This window comes from Lissotriton helveticus, chromosome 2_1 (genome assembly GCF_964261635.1).
Source record: "Lissotriton helveticus chromosome 2_1, aLisHel1.1, whole genome shotgun sequence".
Classification (NCBI taxonomy): Eukaryota; Metazoa; Chordata; class Amphibia; order Caudata; family Salamandridae; genus Lissotriton; species Lissotriton helveticus.
The window spans coordinates 298797318-298815804 of record NC_136059.1 but is presented as its reverse complement, the minus strand read 5'-3'; the positions used below and the strand labels follow the sequence as shown (position 1 = coordinate 298815804).

The following is an 18487-nucleotide window of genomic DNA, read 5'->3' as shown; positions in this document are numbered from 1 at the left end:
GACCTAGAGAAGTGTGTAGTTGGTAAATTGTGTTTGTATATCCGTTACCTATGGTCCAACCAACTACAAGTCCCAGGACCTGACTCCCCTGACTCCCTGTTTTTGCCCAAAAAAAAAAAAAAAAAAAAAACTTTAGCACTGCTGGCATCTGGTGCAACACTTTTTGTTGGTGGTTTCTAGAGATTAGGGTTCCCACAACCTCTCCCAAGAAGCAAAAATTCAGAGCAACATATACGGGCAAATGAACAAATTAAAAATAGCAGGAAAAGCAGGGCTGCTGTTGTGGCACTGTTCTTGTTCCATTAGACACACAGACTAATCTTTGAGCCTGTTTGTTCATATATCAGTGACCCATCAAACCACACACTACTGCAACCATCCTCCTGCATCCCTATGTTTGTAACTGCATGTGTGGTGTCTTTGTGTGGATATGTACCTGCGAGTTATGTGCAAACACGCTTTTATCTGAGTTGTTGCATGTGCAGTAGCCTTTGTGCTTGAAGGTTTGTAGGTGTATTGCTGCATGTGCATTTATTTGTGTCTGTATAACTTGAATGTTGCATTTTTCGATGTTGATATAGTACACAAAATCCAATCAATGCTTGACTCTCCCGCACGGATTCTTTAAAAATATATATATTTTATTGGTTTTGTACAGACAGAATAGTCATTGATTCACACATTGTTCATATTACAGTGTCATTCTATACACATCTATACATTAAGTGTGTCTCTCCCACACTGATGTTGCAGTGTTTGCATGCAGGAGCCCAGGTTTATGTATGACTATGTGGTCACTATAAACAAATGGATTGTAAACAAGAGATGATTTCGCTTTTCATGGTTTTAGTAAACAAAGTACACAAAAACATTCACTGTATTTGTCATTGGGTCTGTCTGAAATAATTGCTGCATATTACATGTTAAAATCATGGCTGACTTCCCTGTATTTGTTTTTTTTAGGAAGCAGTTTAAACGCAATATATCGATATTACAGCAAAAAGGGAGAAAAGCCAAAAATGAAATGGAGTATTATTGACAGATGGCCTACGCATCCACTCCTAATTCAGGTATTAATCTTACTAGCAAAGTCTTCGTTCAAGGTGCTCACTCACCAAAGTCTCGGCGCACCAATGGTCCTTATTTTAATTAGTTGACTCACTGATACTGATTTTGTTGACCTGAGTTAAATTAGCTGAGATTCTAGCCCATGGCTTGTAAGTTGTATTCATGTTTCTGCAGCAAGGCTCATAAATCACCGAACCCATGCCCACTTACCACTTTCTACAAAACCTGGAAGACGTGTCCTAAAGACATCTATTTTAAATCTAGAAAAAATGCTATACTAAATTATTAGTAGATGGAAGCAAACCTATACCACATTTCTGATGAGTAGTGGACTTCTCTGAATATTCATTTGCTCTGCTCCACAAAGCATTGTTTAATGATAACCATATGGTCCACTAACGTTATACCACCATTGGCTTTGAGGTATAAAATTGTGTCCGCAATTGATGTTTTAATAAAATGAACTAAGAGAGTAGTTGTGTTGGCTTATAGCAGACCGTGATTTGAAAGATGGTGTACCAGTGTTAGAAATGTTTGAGTGTCTTAGCTGCTTGTTTGCCAAGTTTGGGTACATTTCATTGGTATCGTCAGTTTATGGCCTTCTGTTGATAGCTCACTACATCAGTCCGATCATTACGAGTTGTCCGGAGGCACTAGCCCAATGGGGAATGAGGAAGGGGTGGGTGGGAAGTCTGAAACCACCAGACTGGTTTTATGTGGTTCGGATCTGCTTCCCCAAAAAACTGGGACAGGTGCAATTAGGATAGATGCAAAAGAAACAGTTGATGGACGGAATGCTGGACAATGCAAACATTCACCCCCAGTCACAAGGATCTTGGTTTTATCCATCATTCTTTTGCTCACCACACCTCCCCAGTTTGGACCAGCCATATGCAAATCAGTCTTGACCCTGTTCCTTGTGTGAACAGTCCAGCCCGAACTGTCAAGTCCGGTCCTCCCTGGACCAGAAACAAGCATCCTGGAACCGGTTTCTGGGCATCACCCTTCATCAGCCAGGCTCGCTTGAATCTATTGATATAGTTAGCACGGGACCCACGTCTGGGCATACCCTTCCCACTTAGGGCAACGTATGCAAAAGAAACAATTGATGGACGGAATGCTGGACAATGCAAACATTCACCCCCAGTCACAAGGATCTGGGTTTAATCCAGCATTCTTTTGCTCACCACACTACCCCAGTTTGGACCAGCCATATGCAAATAAGTCTTGACCCTGTTTCTTGTGGGAACAGTCCAGCCCGAACTGCCAAGTCAGGTCCTCCCTGGACTGGAAACAAGCATCCTGGAACCGGTTTCTGGGCTTTACCCTTCATCAGCCAGGCTAGCTTGAATCCAGTGATGTAGTGAGCACGGGACCCACGTCTGGGCATACCCTTCCCACTTAGGGCGACATATTCAAAAGAAACAATTGATGGACAGAATGCTTGACAATGCAAACATTCACCCCAAGTCACAAGGATCTGGAATGCCCAGACATGGGTCCCCTGCTCTCCATGCCACTGGAGTCAAGCTATCCTGGCTGATGGGGGCTGAAAACCCGAAACCAGGCCTAGGATGCATGTTTCAAGTCCGGGGAGGACCTGGGCTGGCAGTTCGGGCTGGACTGTTCACATTGGGTGCCAGGTTAAGACTGATTTGCATAAAACTGGGTCGAAACTGGAATGGCGAACAAAAAAAAGATGGATTAAGGGCCAGATCTCTGTACTGGGGTGAATGCATGACATTGTACTGCATTCTGTCCATCAATGTTTTTTTTTTGCATTCAGGATAGAAACACAACCTGCCTTCTGCCTAGCCCATCCAGAACCACAGTGCTCCCTCGAGATAGCCTAAAGCTTCCCAACCTCCAGACGTCCTCCCTGCCACCCTTCCCACACCACCCAACCCCATTAGCCCCTCAAACATATTTATCACCCACTTGTCGCAGGTGGTAAATATGTACTTTAACGCCTTAACCGCTGCGGTTTTTGCCGCCGCGGTGCGGGCGTCCTATTGAGTGGGCGGGGCTCAGTCGGCCGTTGACCGACGGCAGCACCCACGAGGTAGTGCTCCCGTCAGCCGACGGGAGCACGGAACGGGTTAAACTGCCCAAAGTCGGAGAAAACCAGTTCAAAACAGCCTTGTAATGCTAGTCCCAAAAGTTATTCTTCATTCCAGGGTTTTTAAACTTCTGATGCCTGTTACTTCACAAGGAGATATATACCAAGAAACCTCTAAGCCTTTTTGGATGGCCCGGAACCCCATTTCTTGGAGGCGACACAAAAAACTTAAAGGAGACGTGCATCTTACTGGGACTACGTTCTACATTGATAGACAAGAAATAACAATCCCACTTTGGATATGTAATTTGAAAGCACACAGTAGCCATAAAGGATTACTTTATTGCATCTCAAGAAAAACCAATAACGCTAGAGACTAAAGAATCCCCAGAAAGGCTATACACCATGTTACATTGAATTGAATTGAAACCATTCTTATATAGCGCATGGCTACCCTGGAGCATCCCAGCGCTTGGAACAGCAGAGAGATGGTAAAAAACTGAAAATTGTTCTTAAATATTCTTAATTATTTGGTTTGCGGGAAGAGCCATGTCTTTAGTTTCTTACGAAAAGAAAGAAGGTTGGGTTCCTGACGAAGAAAGAGGGGCAGAGAGTTCCACAATTTTGATGCATTGTATGAGAAAAGGCGACCTCCAGAGCGAGACTTGTTGATTCTGGGAACTTCAGTCAGGTTGAGATCATTAGACCGCAGATTTCTGAACGTTTTATAGGGTCTAATCAGGTTAGTGAGAATTGAAGGGCCTTTGCCCTGAAGATTTTTATGAACGATACAGAGGGCCTTAAAATGTATCCGTTCTTTTATCGGTAGCCAGTGAAGTGAGTTTAACGCTGGTTTGGCGGAGGAGCGGTGGTTGGTGCCAGTCAGCAGTCTGGCTGCCGAATTCTGGACAACCTGAAGCTTACAAATCACCGAAGTCGGAGCTCCCAGGTAGATCGCATTTCCATAGTCAAGCCTGGATAAAATCAAGGCTTGAACTAAAATTCTTTTGGCCTTCTCTGGCAACTGGGGCAGAATTTTGCGTATGGATTTTAGCAGACCAAAACAGGTGGCCGCTGTTTTCCTGGCTTGTACTTTAAACGAGAGATCCTCGTCTAACCAGAGTCCTAAAAACTTGCTCTCACTTTTAGGGATTGGACCAGGGCCCATACAGGGTGGCCATAGTGTGGAAGCATTGAATGACGCCTGCCTGCCCGCCCAGTAGCATAAACTCGGTCTTTTCGCCGTTAAGCTTGAGCTGAGACAGGCTCATCCAGTTGGCCACTTCCTCCAAACAGGCACTCAGACTCGTTGGGGACAGCTCTGCTTGATTCAGAGAGACCACGAGCTGGGTGTCGTCGGCATAACTGACCAGTTTGATGCCATAGGGAGCCACTATCTCAGCTAAGGGAGACATGTACACATTAAAAAGTGTGGGGCTAAGGGAAGAACCCTGAGGGACCCCACACTGCAAGGGTAGGGGAGAGGAATGACAGTCCCCTTCAAACACCTTAAAAAACCTTTCCTGCAGAAATGAGTCCAGCCATGCATGGGCATTTCCCGATACTCCAAGTTTGTTTAGGCCGAGTAAAAGGATACGGTGATTCACCATATCAAAGGCGGCACTGAGGTCCAGGAGGATAATGGCCACGCTACCACCTGCGTCCAGAATCCTCCTGGATTCCTCAACCACCTTTACAAGCGCCGTCTCCGTCTCTTGCCCAGGGCGGAAGCCTGTTTGAGATGGATGAAGAAGATTGAAGGCTTCCAGAAATGAAGATAATTGGTGTTTTATGAACCTTTCCGCCAACTTACTGATACCTGGGAGAAGGGAAATAGGACGATAACTGGACAGGTCTCCGGGATCGAGATTAGGTTTCTTAATCAATGGTTTGACCATGGCCAACTTCCAGTCCCGTGGGACTATACCTGCTTCGATCGAAGAGTTAACTAAATTAATAATTGGTGCAGTGATAGTGGGCAGAACTGATTTCAGAATGTTAATTGGGGCCGGATCGAGTGGCGAACCACTTTTTATTGCTTTAAGGAGAGGGAGTAGCAATTCCTCAGTGAGGGGGTAAAAGGAGGAGAGCTTGGGAGCCTTCCTTTGAGAGGGTGTATTAACTTCCATGAGTGGTTCAGGAGTAAGAGTAAGGGGGAGGCTCAGAAGAATCTTTTGAATTTTGGTATGAAAGAAAGTTGCAAGCTCTTCACAACGTGATCCCGTTGCATCTGGGATTGGAGGAGGGCCAGGGGCCTTCAAGAGAGATTTACTAACATCTACATCTAACTGATATTGCCGCCTAGGTCCAAGATGGGCCATCCCTGATTACAGTAACCAAAGAATGTCATAAGACAGAACAAATGGAGATGTGAAGAACCCCCAGTTTTATTAGTATGTATTTGTCGGCCCTGATGAAGGTGGCAAAATCCTATTTCCACTGAAACGTACGTAGGCCATCTACAAACACCTGAGAACTCCACCAAGGAGGAACACCAAAATAAGGATTAACAACCACAAAAATGTATGGGATTGTTACCATGTAAAAATGATATACATTGTCATATAGGGTCCTTGTATCTCAGTTGTTTGACGTTTTTTAACAATTTTGCATAGTATGAGAGTGTGTGTGTATGAGAAGAATGAATAGTGAGACCGTTTTGAATGATTGGACAATGTTGATATTGTTTAGTTTTTTATCTTTTGTATAAAAGTGTCTTCACTGTTGAAATAATGAATTGTAATTCACTATCATTTTCCATTAACAAAAAAAGTATAACAAATATAAAAAAGATTTTGGGGAATTTATGAAAAAAATAATCATAAATCAATATGATGAATAAAATAGAACTCTAATGAAAACGTATCAGTTGTTTATAATTTGATATGTGTGCAGTACCTTTGACAAATAGACATTGAGTTACACCCATTGGATACATTTCAATGGTCAGCTTAGAGGTTTCTTGGTATATTTAGTATGTTCTTTTCCCCCTCCTCTAGACCTAAAAGTACATTGGGGGTACCTTAGCTTAGTAATATATACTTCACAAGGAGATGACTTAAAAATGTTTTGGACAAGTTTAAGAAATGTGTAAAAAGTATCAGCATGGAACAAGTATTCAGTTATGGATGTCCAGGTCAATTGTTTTAGAAAATAGCATGCAGTTAACTCCCCCCTACCAGGTATTATACTTGGGGGATAAAAGATAAATGGAACAATGCATTGTCAAACAGCATACATGATGGCAAAACCAATAGTATGCCTTGAATGCCAATAATAGTTCATACATAAGAAATGAACATCTGGCTTAACAGTACAGTTGTTTGTATTACCAATTCACTAATACATGCAGAGTATGGGCTTTGGTTCAACCACTCATAAGTATCACTCTTTCATCTGAGGACATTGGTTGGTTGGTAATCATTTCGCCTCAATGCATGAGGGACTATTTTGCATCTAAAACCTACACTGGGTCATCTCACAAATTCTATGTCCTACCTGCATTGTGCACACAAAGAAATCCCTTTTAGGTCAAAGCCTACCAGACCAGATAATGCAGCTGTCTGGGTTGCTGAAGAGACCTTGGAGACATTCAGAAAGCGTTCCTGGGAATGCATTCTGCCTTAAGCTTACCATTGGCTTTGTAACTCACATTTCCTTGCCTTCTATTTGCTGACTTATTTATTTTAGGCTGTCCAGCTTGAGGTTGTCCCTTCACTGGCCCAAACCTTGTTTATTGCATCCTTCTGAGATCTCTCTTTCTGTAAACAGGCCATTAAATCTTGTTCTTACCTTGTCATGTTTGCTGTGCATTTAAACACAAAGGTCAAATGGCAGACTGTCTTCTGAGGGGCCTCGTTTTTTTACTTATCTTTCTTTGACTTCAAAGTGAGAGAGTTTATAGGAAGGCAAGAGGAGGGTGTAACATAACCCATAAACCAGGCCTGCAGGGAGCAGGTGCACGCACCTTCTGTGACAGTGTTAAACATATATTCTTGTCAAAGTTTTTCTATTAAATCATTGTTGGCTTTTGCTTAAGGTGACCCTCTACTGAATGTCTAATGATCTTCCTGTTTACAGTCGGCGACCCCCAAGTACCAACCACTTTTAATAACATGCATTGGTAAGCCAAAAGGTTTAGCCTACACAACTACACTTAATGAGCAATATCCTCAGTATATGCAACACATGCAGTAGCACTGTGCCATAAAAACCAAGACAACACAGATTACTGTTTTCCTGGAAATTACAAAAAGGAACCCTGAAACCCATTACATTATTTACTCTACAGCCTTAAATATCCTGCATATTTCAAAACATAGTGTTTGATGGCATGTGTGGCTGTAGATACACATGCTGTGCATACTCCTGCCATCCAGTGTTGAGTTTGGAGGTGTGCAACTTGTTTTTCTTGGAAGAATTCTTTTGAGTTATGAGGTAGAGTGACTCCTCTCAGTGATATTGAGCATAGTCATCAACTCCTTTGTTAGAATGTTTTCTCTCCACCGTAGGTGTAGACATGTGTGCCTCATCTTCGTGTTTATCTCTGTTCGGTACGAGTCTTTGGTCCTGTACTGTCTTCGTGGTATTGTTATCTCTAACACGCTTTTACATTTCTGCACCCCTTGAAATGTTTGTTGGTTCGGACACCGAACGATCGCCTCTTGCGACGCCCCCCTTCTCGGGTCTACTCTTCCATGTGCAATGTCAGTGCTGAAGATGTGTTCCTGATAAAACGGACACCTTTTAAAGTCTACCCGCAGTGCCTCACCAAATATCCACACACTGACCAACATCATGCCTTTTCGCCTGATCACCGTGAGACTGACTGCAATGCGTGCAAGTCTTTCTGGTAGAAAAAGACTCTGGGATCGAAGGGCATGTCGGCTGTAAATGTCTTTTTGCACTGAATATGACACCCCAGATATTTACACGGAGGAGCATGCCCAGGAAGAGCATGCTGCCATGGAGGAAGAGGAAGCTTTCACCGTCAATGAAATTTCTGGCTGCGAAATGTAGGAGGAATTGAAGTACACCCTGCCACTCGAGCAGCATGTGAGTAATGTCAACGAAGATCCTGCTCCACCATCCAAAAAGTCTACCAAACCCTCACCCTTTCCATTATTAGAGGACGCCGGACCACCACTGCCACCTAGCCATGATTGGATCAGATTTTTTTTTTTCATTTTGCTCTGCCTTTGGGCCTGGCACCGAAAAGTTCCACCAAGATTAAATCCTCAGTCTCGACCTCCTCTGATCGAGCCTTTGGCACGGAATCGGCAACCAACCACAGCTCCCTCGGTGTCAACCAAAAAACATTCTATTTGATAGAGACATCTGGCCGCAGAATCCTTATCTTTGAATTATCCCCAGGAGCCAGACTGGACCCAGAAACCTTTCTACAGCAGTACCTCTGCGTGTCGGTAGAGGGCGTTGAGCAACCCCTGCGGTGACATCGTCCACTGCATGAAGATTGATAAAGTAAAAAAAAAAAGCCCTTCACTATGCGCTGATTTCAGTTCCTTCCTTTCCGCACTTATAACGCGGCTCCGGAGAGCGGTGCCTCCTGCAGTTTTTTGGCCTGTCATAACATTTTGTTGATGAAACTGTATGCTTTTTCTGGATATTCTCAGGTTTCAAACCCTGTGGGTCCTGTGGATGGCAGATGTCGGCCACAGATCCTCATAGTATTTGTGTGTTGTGGCTTGGTAAATACCATGACTCCGAGGACTGCGACTCCTGTCACCAACTTTAGCTTAAGGCGTTGAGGAAACTCTGGGTGGCGGGGTTATCGCAGGCTCCACATCGTTCGCGGGCACCTTCTCGTTCCAAGGACTGATGGAGAGGCCGCTCCAGAAGTCCTTCCCACGAGCGTCCTTCGACCTTGACGGCAAAGGGTAAGTTGAACCGTAAGTGGGTGAAGTTGCGGCCGGCCTGCCTTTGCCACGTATGCGCGGCTTCTGAAGATCGTCCTCCGGTTTAGGAGTTGGAGCAAGAGTCTGCCTTGCGCCTTTTAGTATTTCCTGGAGCTGGGGGGACTCAGGACCAGATGAGGGAATATTATCACTTTCTTAATGCTATCTTTGGTTTCTCGCCTCCCTCTGGTGTGTGTCTCAGCCCCAAGAAGGCTAGAGAAGCCATGACTGAATCCATGTTGCTGGGTTCTCCCTCTGTATCAGTGAGGCCCTCTGGATCTGTTGTCCGATCCGGTGCACAGGACTTTGAGGTTCCCACCTGCGACGCCAGTGTCTGATCAGTCTACTATGATGTTGACTATGACAGCACTATGACAGCACGGTGCTACTATATCGCTCCTCTCCAATGCTGAAGCGTCGCCATATCCACGCCGGACGGCGTTGGCTGTGCAGTTCACCTCGGGCTAACTTCCTTCTTAAGCGGTGCCCCTTATTCTTCCTCCTTCAGGAGACTGATGTTTTGATGGAGACGGAAAAAAAATTAGGCCTCTTCCACCAATGACTGACACTGTTTGACCTCCTCTAGAGGTTTTATTGGAGTTCGAGGCATGTGGGCTGCTGAATTCACATCTTATGCATAGATCGCCGCCTAGTGTTGGGTCCGGATGATTGCACATTGTTGTCCTGGAAGAGTCTTCGAAATATCACGAGATAGGTGGCTCCTCCACTGGGCTACAGTGCGCATGGGCATCCTCTCCATCCTCAGATTGTTTTTTTCCGCCATTGGGTTCGGATGTACTTTTCTTGACTGCAGCTCGGAAACTTTTCTAAAAGGCCAAAATGCCTTCGGGGTCGTCTGTATTGTTTATTTCGATCGCTGCCGAGTTCTTCTTCCACTTTATTTCGAAGCAGGACGTCGAAGAGCGCCGCGTGGCCTTTTCTACACCAGAGGCCCGATCGTCGATGGAACGTAGCCCGTTCAAACGATGCCCCCTTTGTAATTCAAAATACCCGCACATCGATGTACACCCGGTGTGCAACAAGTGCTTATCACCAGACCACAACGAGGACAACTGTCTAGCTTGTGCTCGCGTCCGGTCGAAGAAGACGCTTAGGCTCCGACGTGCAGCAAGACAAACGATGCTGAAGCCAGCGTCCGACCCGGTGAATATCTTCGATGAAGACGACGATGAGATCGTCGACGCTCAGGATCCCGAACAGACGTCGGATCCAGGTTCAGACCACGACTCCATCTACTATAAAGAAGTCGAGGAGCACGTCATTGAAGATGAAACCGTCAAAGAGGTTGAAGGACTGGACTTTTAAGAACCAGCGGTGCCAGGGAACAACACCTGAAACCTTCGTAGGATACCTGTTCTGCACACAAGTGACAGAGACACGGGACACTTCCTTCGGCGTCAAAGATCAGCGTTTATTACTGCAGGGAGGCAAAAGTCATGGGAAGTACAACAGAGTGTAGGTTCCAAGAGTCTGCTTCGAATTGTAAATGTGGATCGCTCCTTTTATACACATTTTCAGCATTCAATAACGTAACGAACAAAAGGTTACAACTCCGTTCCCACAATAAACTTAAAAGGCTTAAATCATGGTGTCGGAAACCCGGAACATAATCATAGTAACATTTGTCGGTTCCCAACTGTAAAAACACATTATCCTGCTGCTATGCACATTCCACTCTAGTTGTAAAAGGACGAGAGTAAGAGACAGGAACAGTTGCAAGGAAGTCAGACAACAGAAGAAGAAGGAGTGTGGAGGAAATATCGGAAGCGCAATCCCAGGATCAAAGGATTCGAGCCGAGCGCATGCGGGGCTGAAACAATAGGCCAACGTGGGAAGATTACCCAGCTGCGGAGCCATCTGTCTTTGCCGTGCCATCCCCCAGTCTTGGGAATCACAGGATCATGAGGCGGACATTTGCCTGTTCGCTGACTACGTGAGGGCAAGAAACAAAATGGATGCCGTCTCTAAAATGGAACCCGAGGGTTCAAAATGAAGAACCTGTAAATAAGACGAACCCTTCTAAGTAGCGTAGCGAAAATGCGTACACCTATTAATCTCGTCATTTACGGTTCATAGATACCACACTCGCTAGCATCGTAACGGTTCTCATTGGTCCTCAGACGCTCCTTTTGCCCTCATGTAGGCAAGTACTAGTCGGAATCATAATCAATGTCGATATTCATCAGATCATTCAAGTGTTGTTGGAACATCATCTTATTCATCAATGTCTCGCCGGTAACAGATGGCCTTCTTATACACGCTGTAGCACAAAGGCCACATAAGGCAGGACCACACTGCACACAAAGACAACACGTGAACAGAAACGTCACAACAACCCCTATAATCATCAGAATTTTCCAACCCCAAGTTGACATCAGACCCCAACACCATCCTAGAAGCGTCCAATCTCCCTCGTCCACGTGTATGGACTCCGAGATTTTATGCAACTTCGAGATGGCTTGATAAACCGTTGGAGCGTTATCAGGTATGAAAATGCAGCAGCTCGAATGGATGACCTTACACACACCACCTCTGTCTGCTAGTACTACGTCTAGAACCATACGGTTCTGTAGCGTCATAAGCCTATCCGCTTGAAGCTCTGCTGTCAGATTACCAAGGGCGCTTGCAGTTATGTTAGCAGTTGCTTCCACTACGAGCTTCATTCTGTATCTTCTTCACACTCTCAACTGTGTCCTCACACATACTAGTCTCCGCTGGCCATCTTACTGAACTCGCAACGTACATTCGATTTGTCAGATCTCTAGCCGTCTCCTTCGCAATCTCATCCGCAAACGCATTACCGCGGCCAACATCATCCGTCACCTTCCGATGCGCACTACATTTGATTATTGCCACCTCTTTAGGCAATGTAAGTGCGTCCAAAAGGTCATTCACAAGCTGTCCGTGCTGAATCTTCGTACCATGCGACGTCAAAAATCATCTTTCTCTCCACAATCGACCAAAACTATGCGCCACACCAAAAGCATACTGGCTGTCTGTAAACACATTCACCCGCTTCCCTCTGGACAACACACACGCTCTCGTCAAGGCGATCAACTCAGCCGCTTGGGCCGAATTCTGACTCAATCTCGCAGATTCCACAACCGTACTCAATGTTACTACAGCATACGCAGTCGTCCCATCACCTTTTGGTAACTTAAAACATGAACCATCCACATACAAAGTACCATCGGGATCTACCAATGGAGTGTTTTTCAGGTCAATACGACCCTTCGTCTCCTCTTCAGTTCTCAAATAGCAATCATGTGGTGTTACATCACTTAATTCCATGTCGATCGGCAACAACGTTGCTGGATTCAACACATTACACCATTTTATCCGTATGTGACTTGCCAATAACGTCAACTCATATCCAGACAACCTTGCGCTCGTCAAATGTTGAGTTTTCGTTCGGTTCAAGAGAGTGTCGACTGCATGCGGGACCATCACCGTGAGCATATTATCCATGACCAGACCTGCGGACTGTCGAATGGACGCCGCAGCTGCCGCTGTTGCTCTCAAACAACTCGGCAAGGCTCTAGCTACGGGGTCTAAGGTCGAAGAAAAATATGCGCATGGACGTTGTTTGTCGCCAAATTGTTGTGTCAGAACACTCAACGCACAACCGTCCCTCTCGTGAACATAAAGTGTGAACGGCTTATTGTAATCAGGAGTACCCAACACAGGAGCCGAACACAACGCATCACGCAATTCAGAAAAACTTTTCTGACACTCTTCAGTCCATGGCAAAGGAGATGAAACATCCTTGCACGTAAGGGCTATCAATGGTTTCGCCAACAATGAAAAATTTGGAATCCATTGTCTGCAGTATGACGTAATACCTAGAAAGGCACGTACATCTCTCTGAGTCTTTGGCACAGTCATTCGAGCAATCGCTGCAATTCTCTCTGGGGTCAACCTTCTCCCATCCTTTGACAGTAAGTGACCTAAGTAGGTTACTTCTTGACAACAATATTGTAGCTTAGAAGGTGACACCTTGTGATGTAAGTCACATAGGTGCTGCAACAATGATACTGTAGCGGTTTTGCAAATAGCCTCTGTATCAGCTGCCACTAATAGGTCGTCAACGTATTGAACTAAGGCTGCGCCTGTCGGCAACACAAATGCATCAAGCTGACTTTTAAGTGCTTGGCTATAGATCGATGGACTTTCACAGTAGCCCTGTGGTGCGCGTTTAAATCTAAAACTGCGACCACCTAGTGAAAATCCGAATAGGTCTCTGCTTTCCTCAGCGATCGAATACTAAAGAAAGCATTCTTTAGATCAATTACCGTGAACCAGGAGGCAGAAGCCGGAATCGGGGTCAACAAAGCCGTGATGTCAGGCACCACAGGAAACTGGGGAATCACGATTTTATTTACTTCTCGCAAATCAATTACAAAGCGGTACACAGGAGGTTTAGTTGGATCTGTGCGTTTCAAAATCGGTAACACAGGACTATTACACGCATTGCCTCGAGTTTCTTCAATGACATCCTTTTCGATCAGGTCATAAATGATCGCTAATAGTGCTCGCTCACCATCAAAAGAGATACGATACTGTGGTATACGTGGGAAACGCACATTCGAATGCAACTGAACCACATAAGGTGGGATGTTCAATAAGCCTACATCGCTGGGACCCGTAGCCCATAACGACGCAGGAAGGGAACTCAATTCCGGTGGGAACTTATCAATTGATAAGTACATAGGAGAGATCGCTCTCTGACCTAATGTAAGCTCCACTCCCGCAGGAGAGCAGTACAAAGTCGCATATAACTGTTTTAACAAATCCAAGCCCAAAAGATTCTCACCACAACCAGTAGATAAAATCAATGGGGCCTCTAGCTCATGAGGACCAATCGTAAGGGACAAAGGGCTAGAGACAGGATTGCTAACAGGGGCGCCAGAGAATCCAATGGAAACATTTGTTAAGCCGGACAAAGGTGCGCCAGGGAGTTTCGAGTGCATGATGGAACTTTTCGTCGCACCAGTGTCTAACAGAAAAGGCTCAACTACGCCAGATGTAGCAACTGCGACGTAAGGCCCACTCTGATCAACCGGAACTGATACTACTCCCTCTCTCTGTCGGTGGCTGTCCTAGTAGTGGTTACCTGCATCAATCTCATGTTCGACGTAATAATCGTCCACATGATACTGTGCTGATTTATCGGACCTCACATTTCGTTGGTCAAAATAATTATTCGCGTCTGATGGGGTATGAGGGCGCTCATGATTTTGATTTTGAGGGGCACCGCGGCCTCTACCTCGGGGTGCTTGTTGAGGACCACCACGACCCCCTCGTGCCGACACACCGTTAAGCCGGTCACGCAAAGCTGGACAATCATATTTTATATGGCCCTCTCTTCTACAATATGCACACTGATTATACCCAAGCGTAGATCTAAAGTCGGAGAAGTCAGATCGTGACTGCATTCTAGTGGACTGGTCTCGTGGTCGATACTGCTGCTGCGAATCATTTTGATTCGAACGTGGAGGATATGCCTGCTGTAACAAAACCTTTGTTTTGAGCTCCTTCGTTTTCTTATCTGAACGATCACTTTCTTCCTTTTCCCTATTCTCATAATATTGAGCCGTAGCTAATATCTGTGCAGTGGTTGAAACAGCCCATGCACTTTCTGAATTCTTCAATTTGTTGCACAGCTCAGGCAACAAATTTAAGACAAACTTATCAACAAATAACCGTTGACCACCTTCGGTGCTCATGTCCTGACCACTATGATCGACAAATGCCTCCTCAAATCTAGTAAAGAAATCGGAGACACTCTCGTCTTTCTTTTGCTTACAAGCCGATAATTTATCCCAATTTACCTTCATCGCTGGCATGAGCGTTTTCATAAGCGTAATAATTTTCTGAGGCAGATCCGTAATCAACGGCTCAGGCTTAGCCCCACCAACTTGTCGTCCATCTGCCGCTACCAGTGTAGCCCAGTCACCACCCAACTCAACTAAATGATTCTCTTGGCGAATTTTCGCCCAAATCGGTTGTGGTACGACATTTCCAAACAGCATGTCGATGTCTGCAAGATTCATAATAGTAGCGTCTACCAGGTGAGACAACTCCTTATAATAACCTGCCGGATTCTTGCGTGGATCAGGTAAAGATTGTTTCACCTGCAAAACTTCTGATCGCTTCCATGGGAGGTGTATCCAAACTCTCTGAAAGTATGGCAGAATCACAGGATTAGCTTGCGGATCACCTGGCATGTATACTGGCGGAACCTCTCTCATAGGATACTGACCAGAGTTCGTTTTCTGAGTATCGGAATCGTCATCAAACGACACTCGAGAAAACACTGTGCACCGTAAGGCTAATAATCGCTCTAATGCACGTCGTACATCTCCACCTACAATCATGCCGTTCGAAAATTGACTCTGAAGTTCAGTCATATCGGGCGGTACATTATCTAAATCATCATTATACCATTCTTCTCTCAAAAAGTTACACATTTCTTCAAACACAAATCTCTGAGTGGGCTCATTAAACTGAGAAAACGTATCAAAGACCACGCGCGGCGGGTAGTTAGCAGGGTGTCTTATCCATCTACGCGCCATAGTTATCAACGTGGCACTCTCCCTTCCACCAGGGATTTGACTGCGCCTCTGAGGAGTTTCAGAGACTTCGGATCGAAGTAACGATCCAGAAAGTGGGGAGTAAAGAGTAGCGACAGTATTAGGGATACGATTACGAACAGAAGGAGAAAAAAGAACAGGAGCAACAACATTAGAAGTGAACGTAGGGACAGCAGAGATAGCCGGGACGGCTAAGGTAACAGGAACAATTGACTGAGGAGGTACAGACAAAGGAGCAGTAGGAATAGGACCAGGTGGTGGGACAAACGCAGGACCACAACAGGCTGACCAGCAGCCGCTGGAACTACAGGAGGAACTACAGGAGGAACTACAGGGGCTGTAGCACCCTGTGCATAAGGAGGTGGCGATTTCATCAAATACGCTAACAGCGGATCCTCCTTCGAGTCCTCTTCTGTCTTATCAAGACTAGTTGATAATACCGGATAACATTTGTCTATCCTCATGTGGTGTAGTCTAGTAGAAACTTCTATTTCTTTTTCTTCTTTATCTCGCTGACATTGTTGTACAACTTGCATTATCGGGACGATACCTTCTTTACGATTCTTTTTAAGCTGTTTGATTTCTTTCTGTTTGGCCTCTTTACGCCACAACCGAAGGGAATCAAACATAGCTGGACTAGCTTTCTTCTTAAATAATTTAGTTTCTAGATTATCTAAAATCTCCATTCCAAAACTTCCGTGTGGTGGCCAACTAAGGACACCATCCTTTCTCGTATAACGGACCCAACAGTCATTATATATAATAGGGCCCACACCATGTCGACTATAGAGCTCATATATCGGAGTTCCAACTGGAGGTATCGGACACGAGTCCTCCAACCGGGAATCCTTGTTGCAACATTTGAAGAAACCAATGAAACCACTACGGCTAGGCATCATGCACACTAACCAAGTATCAAACTTCAAGGGTTACCAAAGTACTAAATCTTCGTGAAAGACAAAACCCTCGGTTTTTGGCAATTGCAACTGTCAAATAACAACTAAGGACCAACAACTAAGCACCACAAATGCAATGGAACCATGCAAACAACTAAGCACCAACAACTAAGGACTGGGAGCGACCCACAAATACTTAACTGAGAGCTCGATGGCGTCGCCAGGAAGGCCCGTCTATCGTCTCGCCATACAAAGGACTACGCCAGGCACCAAAACAGGTCGACAGTCAGAGCATCGATCCGTTGCAGCCGTCAGGAGGCGGGAATCTTCGCGGGAAAAATCTTTGGACCACTTATTTCGACAACAGGATCGATGAAGCGGGGTGCACCTTTTCCTCGGAGATTTCACACGAAGTACCTCGCAATCGTCAGGGTTTGGACCGGTACCGCTGATGTCGCCCCACGTTGGGCGCCAACTGAAGGACTGGACTTTTAAGAACCAGCGGTGCCAGGGAACAACACCTGAAACCTTCGTAGGATACCTGTTCGGCGCACAAGTGACAGAGACACGGGACACTTCCTTCGGCGTCAAAGATCAGCGTTTATTACTGCAGGGAGGCAAAAGTCATGGGAAGTACAACACAGTGTAGGTTCCAAGAGTCTGCTTCGAATTGTAAATGTGGATCGCTCCTTTTATACACATTTTCAGCATTCAATAACGTAACGAACAAAAGGTTACAACTCAGTTCCCACAATAAACTTAAAAGGCTTCAATCATGGTGTCGGAAACCCGGAACATAATCATAGTAACATTTGTCGGTTCCCAACTGTAAAAGCACATTATCCTGCTGCTATGCACATTCCACTCTGGTTGTAAAAGGACGAGAGTAAGAGACAGGAACAGTTGCAAGGAAGTCAGACAACAGAAGGAGTGTGGAGGAAATATCGGAAGCGCAATCCCAGGATCAAAGGATTCGAGCCGAGCGCATGCGGGGCTGAAACAATAGGCCAACGTGGGAAGATTACCCAGCTGCGGAGCCATCTGTCTTTGCCGTGCCATCCCCCAGTCTTGGGAATCACAGGATCATGAGGCGGACATTTGCCTGTTCGCTGACTACGTGAGGGCAAGAAACAAAATGGATGCCGTCTCTAAAATGGAACCCGAGGGTTCAAAATGAAGAACCTGTAAATAAGACGAACCCTTCTAAGTAGCGTAGCGAAAATGCGTACACCTATTAATCTCGTCATTTACGGTTCATAGATACCACACTCGCTAGCATCGTAACGGTTCTCATTGGTCCTCAAGGTAAGGGACGACGTGTCCCCCATCGGAGCCGTCGATGACGACTCGAGTGATGAACCAGGCCCAACAGTGGGTACTGGGCCTAAACAAGACACTTTTAAACTTTCCAAGGCTCCGGTCGAGGCATCGCCGAAAGGCCTTAGCCAAGATCATATTAAACATTCTATAGCCCTGCGTCTCGGCCCGGCTAAGACTACGTCACAGGAGCGATCGGTCGCCCTACCAAAAGCGAAACCGAAAGCCACCGAGGAACATTCGAAACCGAAACTGATAAAGTCAGCCATCGGATCGAAAAGTGTCAGCACATCGGAATCGACGTCGAAGACAACTGTCGACGACCCTAAAAGGTCAATCGCAAAGGGTGTCGATCCGAAAGCCAAACACGTCAAACCGACGAGGTCGGCGCCGAAGGACAGCGACGTTAACAAGGGACTCGACTCTCAGACGGCCCTCGAACCGAGGCGCCGAGTCGAAAAACAACTGCTCGTCAAAGCCCTCGAGCCGAAAACAAAAAGTGCCTCGAAGGAGCAAGTCGAATCGACGAAAAAGAGCGCACCTCAAACGTAAGCACCAAAGTCGACGCACAGTAAAACGCACAACGACATGGCAAGGTCTGTCGGTCCCATATCGGCG

General features: G+C 45.7%; 1 protein-coding gene across 1 annotated transcript in view; it reads left to right on the top strand.

Annotated features, from left to right (window-relative positions):
• FECH (ferrochelatase) overlaps positions 1-18487 on the top strand; it is a 271577-nt gene that overhangs the window by 113402 nt on the left and 139688 nt on the right. The window contains exon 6 of the mRNA XM_078674860.1: positions 964-1070. Coding sequence (XP_078530986.1) covers positions 964-1070 — 107 coding nt within the window. The remainder of the gene's footprint in view (positions 1-963; positions 1071-18487) is intronic.